This window comes from Mus caroli, chromosome 9, assembly GCF_900094665.2.
Source record: "Mus caroli chromosome 9, CAROLI_EIJ_v1.1, whole genome shotgun sequence".
NCBI lineage: Eukaryota > Metazoa > Chordata > Mammalia > Rodentia > Muridae > Mus > Mus caroli.
The window spans coordinates 46,421,489-46,432,635 of NC_034578.1; the positions used below are offsets into that span (position 1 = coordinate 46,421,489).

At 42.8% G+C, this 11,147-nt stretch overlaps 1 protein-coding gene and 1 long non-coding RNA gene across 18 annotated transcripts in view; one reads left to right on the plus strand and one right to left on the minus strand.

The window, feature by feature from the left end:
* The window catches only part of Ncam1 (neural cell adhesion molecule 1), a 296,582-nt gene that overhangs the window by 47,518 nt on the left and 237,917 nt on the right, over positions 1-11,147 (minus strand). For 8 of the 16 annotated variants that reach the window (XM_029481090.1, XM_029481089.1, XM_029481088.1 and 5 more), the window contains exons 8-9: positions 7,236-7,378; positions 889-918 (exon numbers count right to left, since the gene is read on the minus strand). In XM_029481090.1, the coding sequence (XP_029336950.1) occupies positions 889-918; positions 7,236-7,378 (173 nt within the window). The remainder of the gene's footprint in view (positions 1-888; positions 919-7,235; positions 7,379-11,147) is intronic. The other 8 variants (XM_029481093.1, XM_029481092.1, XM_029481094.1 and 5 more) reach the window with 1 other exon arrangement.
* LOC110302617 overlaps positions 1-11,147 on the plus strand; it is a 33,738-nt gene that overhangs the window by 18,400 nt on the left and 4,191 nt on the right. For both annotated transcript variants that reach the window (XR_002378821.2, XR_003837528.1), the window contains exons 2-3: positions 3,030-3,204; positions 8,580-8,731. This is a non-coding gene — a long non-coding RNA (uncharacterized LOC110302617). The remainder of the gene's footprint in view (positions 1-3,029; positions 3,205-8,579; positions 8,732-11,147) is intronic.

Here is an 11,147-nt window from a genome sequence, read left to right on the forward strand (position 1 = left end):
GGCCAAGCACTTTGCTGACTGAGCTATACCTCCCAGGTTCCAGGGCAACTGGTTTTTAAGGTGACAATTGGTCACTCACAGTTACAAAACCAGGTAAAAAAAATATGGTGGGCATGATGACATGAAGGGTCTTCAAGCACAGCAATGAAATAGAAAGGCTAATGATTAGCTTCGGTTTTCAACCTGAGTCCCATGTCACCTAAACTGAAGCGAGTAGGCAGGGAAATTGCAAAGGCTAAATACTACTGACTCTACAAAACATAAAACCATTTGTGCCAGATCACCCCAATCTTACAAATTTAATGCTCCATAAAGATAACAGATACATTGAACGATTTGGAGACACCGGTGAGAGGGTGAGAGATGACTTTGGTGTTGCTTTTGACAGGAAATGCAGTGTGAAAGGCCAGTCATTATCAAGTAAGTGAGCGACAAGATGAGCTGAGCTGGAAAGCGAAGGGCTGAGTGGGTTTTAGATCACTCACTCTATGACTTTATGGTCCAAAGCCACAGCCACCAGATGAGAGTTTAAAACAATTTTTTTTCTCTCTCTCTCTTTTTTTCTTTTTTTCAAAATGCCTGGCTTGGGAATTGGGGCAATTTATGTCTATCAATATAATTACCTGGGTACGATTTTACCAGCACCAGCAAGAGAATAAGGTCTCATTTTAGGAAATAATAAAGATTTGCTCCTCCACTCCCAACACAGCTAGCTTGCTCATCCTAAGAAATGACACTATTGCTAGGTGATGTCTACTGCTATGGACCTAATCTTTAATCCACCTAAAGTGCTCACTAGGTTAGCAAGTCTGGTTATTAACTGTGATGGTGAGTTAAACTGAGATGTTTTCAGAGCTAGAGACTGGCTAGTGGTCAGGTAAGCTATACCTCTTGCTTCTCTGGTCGAGTCCACGATGCCTGGAGAGAACAAGATATAAAACACAACAAGAAGGCAGTAAAATGTCACATGTTGCTTTAGAGAACTCACTCTGCATTCCGTGCACATGCAGTCCCTTTCTCATTCAGGAAAAATTTCAAGGCCCCCTTTCAAGGATAGATTATCCCCCAAATTTAATTCAGATGTTAGCTGATGTTCACCACCCCCCACCTTATGCCTGTTAAAATGCCTAATTCAAAGTTGAAGGCATCCTAAACCCTATAGATATATGTATCAATACCAGAAGACACATTCAACTCCCCTATGCTGAGTAAATTAAACAGTCTTCATAATATTTGAGGGCACTCAGTTCTTATCCAATAATCTAGGGTTATTTAAAGAGTAGATACCCCCCCTGAATGTTTTAGACAGATTATCACAATATACTAAAGCCATTAAATGCTCATGCATCTTACAATTCAGCATGCATTTCATTAAAAATGACTATATAAACAGAAAACAAGAGAGAACAGAACACGGTGCAGAGCCATACAGTGAGTGTGGGAGTATGAAATCTTTGTTACTATGGGTCAGGGAGCTTTGAGGATGCTAAATGCTAGATGATGATACTGGGGCCTTAGTGCTTAAAGTTAGATGGTCCCAGATGGCGTTTGGATGGAAGCAATGGACCGTCTTTATCCAACATGCCACTCATGAGAGAGTGAGAAAACTCATGCTCATGAAGATTCGGGGAACTTTCTGTTCAGGTATGGTATAGATTTGTTGATTTATTCTATAAGTAGTTTTCTACTCTGTTTTCAAACTCCAATTCAAAGACATCAGAGCTGTGTTAGCTTCTTCACTGGGTGGCATTCCTGACTGACTATCCCTGATGTGCAGATGACAAAGGACACAAAAAGGTGCTAGAAACAGTGAATGTGAACGAGCTAGCGGACAGTCAGTCCATTAAATGCAAGGCAGTTTGGCGAGACAGGAAGAGGGAAACACTGGGTCACGTCACGTGGTGCTGGGATGAGGAAGTGAGACCAGAAGAACATGCACAGAACAAAGTGATGGTGGCCCAACATGTCAGCTAGAGTTGCCAGTTCTACAATGCTTTAAAGCTCATTTGTCACATGCCAGGGCTGAGTCAATCAAGGCTTCTGGTTTTTTTTTGTTTGTTTGTTTCTTTTTTTTGTGTGTGTGTGTGTGTTGTTGTTGTTGTTTTTTGTTTTTAAAATGGAACTCTATCAAATATGCTTGTTTATTTTCAAATTGGATTCTTCAGTGTCTCAGTCCCAAACTACCAGCATTCAGTGGCTTTTAAAATAAGCTGTTGCTAGGGACATACATTCCTAGTGGCCTGATTCTTTCCTCTGTGCCTGGTGGAATGCAGCAAATGTCTGTCTTGCAACAATTTGGTTGTGGGGCCCATTCAAAGGTAAACTTACATGCAAATCTATGCATGTCAGACATAAATCAGGCTACGGTTATTATGATGCAAATGTTGTTAGTATTTGGTTGTTTCAATACTTCTATTTGCTGTTATATATACATATCTAGTAGTTTATATGTATATAAGCTAAAGCAAAGATCTTCTAGCTCATATTAAACATTCTCTCTATATAACCACCCATAGCATAGATGGGTCAGGCTATGCAAAACATTGCCTGATGTTTGAAAGTGGGCAGTGGGCCTGTACCCAATCAGGAATTCTCCCAAGTGAAAAGAAAGGTTGGGCTTCGAAAGAATTCAGAATGTCAAAAGGTCTCCCTTAATTGTGGATACTCTGCCAGCCAAAGACTCAAGGCTCACTAGGTACTTCTTAGATGTCCTGTGATCCTAGCTCCCCACCCTTCTTTCCTTAGTAATAGAGAAGGATCCATATTCTTTCTATGGAGGCATCGCAAAGGCACAGAGATGTTCTAATGGCAAGTGATGGATGCCTTTTTTTTTCTGCCAGTGATTGAGTATGCAGATCATAATCCCTGAGTCTCACTCAATGTGTAAACACCCAAACACCTGGCAATATTTAAAATGAATCTGTATAGAATGAGGAATGACACGAGACAGATGTGGGACTTTGGAAAGGATCACAAACACCGCCACAAGACTAACCCATACTGATGTTCACTTTTCTCTTTTTGCTCAGGCTACCAATGATTGCTAAGAAGTCGATAAACTTTTCCATATCTGGCGTACCTCACTGATCTCAATTATCCAAACAATCACACGTATCTTAGCTACTAATAGCTGCTGACTTAAACCAACTTCACTTGCTGAAGCTTAATGGATTGATGAGACTCGATCCAGAGACATGGCCAATGGTATGGTGTGACTATACTCATTTTGAATTCATTCCAACTTCCCTTTTATAAGGAAGAACAATTCTGTAATTGTTTAGTAGTAAGTTGCTACTGGGTGTGAAATCCTTGCCTCCCTCTTCCAATGAGAAGGGCAGCATCATGCTCAATCAAGATGCGAAAGACAAAGCTGCTTTAATCCATTTATACTCCTTGCTGAACCTCCAACAAAAGCTACCAGCATAACACAGGAGCACTGTTACACCATGATCATCACTTTCTGAGCCACAGACTTGGAAGGAATCTGAGGTCTGTGAACTCGGTCCTTGTCCCAGTCAATATTTTCGTCAATGACTCAGATATTTTGAATAAGGATTCACACAAGTCTGGAAGCAATGGTAACATGAATGTTAGGTGACAGCTACAGTGGGAAAGCTAATCCATTACCTGCACTGGAACTTCATGCTTAGCGCTAGGGTCACCAGTGACTACTCTACCTCATTACCTTTAACAGGCAGATATAACATAAGTGCAGTAATCTTAGAGGAAGTACTCCAACTTCCAGACTTATGAGTAAAGTTCCCTTGAACAGTCAATCCTAATTGAAAGATGGTCTGATGGCCAAGGAGTGTTTTAGTAATGCTTACAATTGGCTACTGGTGAGAAATGTCAGATAACTTGCAATGCACAGGACAGTCCCAGTGAAGGGAGAGTCCTAAATGGCCAAATGACTGTGGCTGAAATACATATAAAATCCTGCACAGTTGTTTAATTAATTAATTTCACAAGTCTAGGACAAGAGATAAGTGGCCTAAAAGCAGTCCATGTTTAGACCTACACAGTCTAGGTGACCACGATATGACAGGACTCAAAGGCTAATGCTGCTTTGACTACATGGTGGTATCTGGGTCAAGATGATAACCTTACTGGGATCTGTTCAGGTTACCAGGGGAGGGTAAGATTTTATTGAGTGCTAGTGAAGTGATGATGCTCTTGAGGTGTAGGACGACTAGCAGGGTGGAGGATATGGAAAGCATGAGGTATGAGAAACAGTGGAAAATGCTGTGTGTGTGTGTGTGTGTGTGTATGTGTGAGTGTGTGTGTATGTGTGTGTGTGTGAGTGTGTGTGTATGTGTGTGTGAGTGTGTGTATGTGTGTGTGAATGTGTGTATGTGTGTGAATGTGTGTATGTGTGTGTGTGTATGTGTGTGAGTGTGTCTGTGTGTGTGTGAGTGTGTGTGTATGTGTGTGTGAGGTGTGTGTGTATGTGTGTGAGTGTGTCTGTGTGTGTCTGTGTGTGTGTGAGTGAGTGTGTGTGAGTGTGTGTGTGTGAGGTGTGTGTCTCTGTGTGTGTCTGTGTGTGAGTGTGTCTGTGTGTGTGTATGTGTGTGAGTGTGTCTGTGTGTCTGTGTGTGTGTATGTGTGAGTGTGTGTGTATGTGTGAGTGTGTGTGTGTGCGCACGCTAAAGAAAGAAAGAAGGGCAGCAGCTTCTGTTTCAGTGACTACGACTCTGAGTGACAGCAGTGGAGGGTTCTGAGTAGTGGAAGGAGAAAGAAAGCCCCTGTGACAGTGTGACTATTACATGCAGGCTGGGTGACCTGATAGGGATGTTGGGAAGGGCACCAGGTGGAACCACATAACCTAAAAAGGTGCCTCGCCACCATCTCTTAGCCTGCAGTTCGATGGGACTTAACTCTCAGGGGGCTTATTTATTGCACCCATTAGGTAAATTGGTATTCTTGTGATCTGTCTGCCAAATCATCCTGAACTTTATAGTTTTCTTCCACTACTGTAATTCAGTGGTGCAGGTGATCTCCATATATAATTATATAGAATGAAAATTTAGGTGTGAAAGAAGTTCACTATGGAGGTTGCCATAGTGAACATGATTTGGGCTAGAACTCGACCTGTTCACAGACAGACCATGTTTCACATTTCTAGTCATCTACAATATCAGATTGGCAGCTTCTTGGATGTCGATATTTAATCAGTGGAAGTGGCAACTTTTATCACAAAGGATTTTATTTAAGAAAATGCATTAATGTGGCAGCATCATGGACCTATCTGGAAGACTTGTTCTGACACTGACTGGTTCATGCACTGTCAATGCCACTCCATGCAGCCCTGAAGCTAGTCTACAGTAAAAGGAGCTGTGATCTAACCTGTGCTGGGATTGAATAGCTATCTCAGATCAAGACAGATGGTCAATAGAAAAAACTGAGTTGTTTAAAAAAAAATCAGTCCCAACTGGGCTTGAAATGGTCTTTTCTAATAGCTTCAGTCTCAATATTTAGGGCGAATGAGTGCATATTAGTTCCTAGCTATTTATCCTCATTTTATAAAAATGAAATCGTAGATATAGGCCAGAAGCGCCAACCTAATAAAGCAAACCCCAAGTAGGCACAAATCTTCGTAGTCCTTCTTGTCTAGTTTAACTGTTGAGCTATTTCTAGAAAAGACACGGAACTTAAAAACGTCGTTCATCTGAAATAGATGTTTTGTCCTTCACTGTAGGTCAGGGATACACACTGGGTCACTTAGACAAATCTACTTTGAAATCTAATATAAAAAGATCGGTCAAGCAGTGGCTATGTGGATTAAGCCCTGAAATGCACATTGGATCCACACAACACACAAAGGGAGCCGACATCTTAGCTGGGAACTTAATAAATGTCAATAAAGAAATTATCAAAGCAAATACCTCACTTCTTAATTTAGCTGGCTTTTGCAGATCAAACAGCATATGCGAGTTTCAAAAATATTTAGCAGTTCCTCAGTTGAGTTTTTGTTAAATCGGTTTCAACTCTGGGTATAAAACTTGCAAAGAGAGGCATGGGATATTTGGAATGGTGCTTTCTGCTCCTTTAGTTTTTGCTTTGTTTTCCGACACAGAGGCAGAAGTCAATTCCTCAAATGCAAATTCCAGTTTTAGCCCTGCTACTTAATTCCACCCCCTTTGGCTTTATTTCAGTTTGTTTCTAGAGCTTTCCTCTGGCAAGGCAGAAACATACATATCTATCATATTTGGCATTCTGATTCAATAGGCAATCCATTATACATTTTTTTTTCAGGCTAAGGCTATTACTCCTGAGTAGGTAACTGTGCTTTGGCCAACTAAAATGAAGCCTATTACTACAGGAGATGCAACTTAATACTGAAGAGGTGCCAGGAAACCAATATTTTTTTCCTTTATGAGGTGCTCCAGACTGAATTTAGAGCTGTGTGCCCCACTGTGTTGCTTGTCCTAACAAGATCTATACTGCTCGCCATGGCAGGCCTTTCTTCTTGATTCTCTGCCTGTTCAGCAGCAAACAGCTGCATGATGTGGCATGGCCACCCCAATATTTATCTATTGCCACTAATAAAGATGGCTTCCCAGTGGCTCCATGCACCTTAAAAGCTAAATGATCTCAACCGCTGTAACTTGCCAGGGATTTAATACCATGTTCTTCAACTTGGGTGAATACAGTACAGAACCCAGGTATAAGAGCCATCATCTAGAAACTGCTAATTATTTTTGCCTTTAGAACAAAATGGAGTCCAAATGTGACCAAGAATGCAGGCAGACACAAAGGCAACCAAGCTTTTGTGCACAGAGGGCATACAGCATGAGTATATGAGACGCGAGGAAGAGAATTAATAGACTCATCCTGATTCCCGTTGTTTCTGGGAGACACTTTCCTGGGAGTACCTGAGCTGATGAAAACATCACCTGGTGCCTCAGAATCTCGCTTGTCCTGGTTCCTTACAGCTCTACAAGCCTGGGTCAGAAATTCACTATTGCCTCCTCCCAAGAACATCTAAATTGACCGTGCCCACTACCAACACACTCCTACCTATCGATACATGGAACAGTGCCCACCCCAATACAAGAGGGTGTTGAGTAAACCACAACCAGGCAGGCTGGAGGAGGGAAGCTGCAGGACCTGCAGTGGCTACTAGTGACCCCCATCCCATCTTCCCATGTGCCAAAGGGAACTGGGCATGGGGTAGACAAGGAGTAGTGTCTCAAGTCTGCATCCCACAGCCCTGAGACTCTCGGGTGATGTTGTACCTTTTCTTCACTGCTGATGTTCCGGGTGGATGTTCTCCAGGTGATGGAGGGGATGGGGTCTCCGGAGGCTTCACAGGTCAGAGTGACTTGCTCCTCTAGTTCCATGGCCGTCTGATTCTCTACATAGGTGATTTTGGGCTTTGCTGAAAAGAAAAAAAATATATTAATGAGTTATCTGGTAATTTAGCTTTGGGGATTTAAACAAACCCATTTAAAGAGTTTTCTTATTTACTAAATAAAAGACTCAATTCTAGATATAGTAGGAGACACAGACTCATACACCCAAGCGTTCTGGCAACACTGAAATGACAGTCATAGACACATTCTCTGGGATATACAGATGATAAAGTGATTGAGATGTGCTCCAGAAGAGGGCTACTTTAACTCAAGCCTTCACATGGAGATGGCTTGAGGCTGGGCCATGAGGTTTCCAAAAATCTGGGTGGAATGAAGTCCTTCTAAGCTCAGAAAACTTCTCAAAGAAAAGCAAAAGAGTAAATGGAGAGGGAGGGGAAGGTAGGAAGAGAGAGGGAAGGAGGTATGGTGATGATGGATAGATAGATGAGAGAGAAAGAGGGAAGGAGAGAGAGAGAAGAGGGAGGGAGGGAGAGAGAGAGAGACAGAGAGAGAGAGAGAGAGAGAGAGAGAGAGAGAGAGAGAGAGAGATTTCATGGGGCAAGAAGACAAAGTTAAGCAGCTGGGAGTCTGGGAGTGTACCCACAAGCCACTGAAGCTCACGGGTAGAGTTTCATCAGAGCCATGGAGTGGTCACCGAATCCCAAGAAGGTTAATTCATGAGGAATTCTAGAACAGATAAAACTTCAAGCAGAAGCCATTTTGGAAACTTTGGTCACGTGCTGCAGAGTAGGCTGACAGCAGGGAGGGGAGAAGCTGAGCTCAGTTCATTTTCCAAATGTCTGGAGTAATGCAAGGAACGCATGCATTCCAACGCCGAGTGAAATGTGAAAACATTAAGCGAAATTGAATTTTCCTAATTTAAAACAATTATACTCAGAAATTGCTGAACATTCCATAGAAGAGAACAGATAAGTCTGCACAAATAACTTATTCCACTATACCAGAGAGAAAGGCGAGGCAAGAGCGACACAAAGCCAGGGTGACAGGTGGCTTTTGAAATCACTACACTTGTTTTATATCTGAATTCATAGTCACCGCACGTCAGCTAAGAAAATACATCCTGAAGACATAGGTCTTGAAGTCTTCCATGTTGCTTAATAGATATCAGTGACAAATGTCCTGTTTCCAGATAAAATCATCTGAATGGTACAAGTGGCTTCCTCAAGCTACCACAGGACACTGAACAAATTGTTTTCTCATGGCCAGAATGCGGACAAATGGTAATCCAAGATGGCAAGATGATGTGGTGAAGATGGAGTCCATCAGCTCTGGATGAAGCTTTCTGTAGGAAGAATTTATGTCTTGCCTGGATAACAATGCCTTGTAGGAGGCAACAACTTACACCATATGGAATGAAGGTTCAAATATCAAATATTTACTTTTAGAGGGTAAAATAAAGCCAAACCAATAAAGGTTAAAAATACAAATTGAATCTCTAGGCTACCTGCACTGTGCTTTGAGACCAGCATGGCCTCTACTTGCCTCTGCCTTCCAGAGTGCAGGGAATGAAAACATTTGCCACAGACACACTATTAACAGAGACTAATTTGGCTAACAAAGAGGGCTTTTGGTAGGGATGCTTCCATCCCCTGCCTCTGGAGGCAGCACTCTAGAGGAAGGCAGAGGACACCCTTTGAGACCTCACGGGTGTTGAGATTTGATTATGAAATGTTCCAGAGGCTTACAGGGTGGAACACTTGGTCCCCTGCTTGTGCAGATGTTTGGGTAGGTTATGGCACTTTGGGGAGGTAGAACTTTGCTGGAGGAAGTGTATCACTCAGGGTAGGCTTTGAGGTCTTATATCCTGGTGCCACTTTCTGTTTCCTGTTTGCTTCTTGTGTGTGGATAAAATGTGAGCTCTCTGCTTTTTGATTGTGGGGCTGGCCTTGCCTCATGCTCCTTAGGTTCCCCCACCCAGCTCCACATGATGGACTACTGCATCCTCTTTGGAACTGTAAGCCAAAATAAACCCTTTTCTCTTCTAAGTTTTTTTTTTTTTTTTTTTTTTTTGGTCTGAGCATTCTATCTAACCAACAGAAAATAAATACAATAAAGATATTTTAAATAATTACAGGGAGACAGAAAACACAACTGGACAAATGGAGACGTATTCAAAGCATCTCTTGCTTGTAAAAGATTCCTTCTCTGTGTGTGCTAGCACCAAGAGGGATCTCTTTGAGTTTTATCTTCCCATGGTCCTTGCTATAGCTTAAGCCCTGCATCAGCCCCTGGTGTTATCGCTGCCTTCCTGATACCTCGTACCTCCAATGGCTGCAGATCACCTTGTATGAGCTACTTTCCTGTGACTGTAATAAGACAATTTATAAAAGAAAAGAGTTTGTTTTGACTTAGTTTCAGACGATGGAGTCCTTCATGGAGGACTCATTGCTGCAAGCATTAGGCATACCAGCAGGAGCAAGAAGCTGAGAGCTCACATCTTTAAACCAAGCAGAGAGAGCCAACTGTGAGTGAGGTAAAAGGATATAATATCAAATCTTGCCCCCTCTGACTTACTTCGACAGCAGAGCCATGCATGCTAAACTTCCCCAATAGTGCCACTTACTGGGGACCAAGTGTCCAAATGCCTGAGGTCATGGAGCCACTGCCCTCTTCACTATCCTGTGAGTACAGCAAACTAGTCCACAGCTCTGCAGTTTTCCACTCAGAAATAGCCCGGCCCACTCCTGTGTCAATTTTCTGGGAGCCTTGTCTGAGGAGAGTCCCGAGACCTTCTCCTTCAGCCCTCTTGGTGGTCTCTTGCCATCAGCCATGGGTGCTGCTCTAGTTACAGGGATCAGGTAAACAAGAACTTTGCCTTCCACTGAATTTGCTTCAGTCCATGGCGCCATGAGATATCAGGATCACTAGCACAGGCTTACGTTATCTTACAGAAGGACCCAAAAGAACAGCAATGGAGGCTCTCAGCCAACGAAGAATGTAGCACTTAAGGAAAGGAGTCCTAGGCTGCTAACTCAGGAGGATTTCCACAGGCTAGAGCAGGTCCCTTTTGTAGGTGTCATTCAGTTATATCCACAACAGTTTCTGCTTTAGTCATGTTCTTTATATACTGACTGCAACCCTTTCTGAATCCATCAGTCTTATTTCTTCTTTGCTACCCAAGGTGTAGATCTCTTTATTCTTCAACATCATTAACCTTTGCTACTGCAGAACAAACCTTCTCAATCCACCTCAGGGATAGCCCATGGAACCAATCTCTAAGGGAATGGAGAGAGAGTGAAGAAAAATCTAACCAGCTGGCCCCTTTTACCAGGCTCTCTGACCCTCATACTAGTTGCCTCAACCAATGGAAGAGAGACCAATAGAAGGAGGAGGGAAAGGAGGATTAGAAGGTGGAAAGGAGAAAAACAGGAGTTCAAGAAGGCTGGATGAGCTCTCCTTGTGGCATTGTGGAGGATCCTGATTCTAGGTCTGATGTAATTGCTACAGCTCCATGATTTCCTTGCTGTCCTCGCTAAAAGGCCAGCCATCTTTCTTTTGCTTGATCCACTGTACTGTTTAGAGAACACTCTAGTTGTATTGGGAAATAAATGGTGCATGTGCAAGATACAGATACATGGAGAGGGGTGTAGGGATGCACAGATGCAGGGATGTAGGGATGCAGGGATATAGGGATACAGGGATGCAGGGATGCAGAGATATAGGGATACAGGGGTGCAGAGATAGAGGGATGCAGGGATGTAGGGATACAGGGATATAGGGATACAGGGATGTAGGGATACAGGGATATAGGGATACAGGGATGCAGGGATGCAG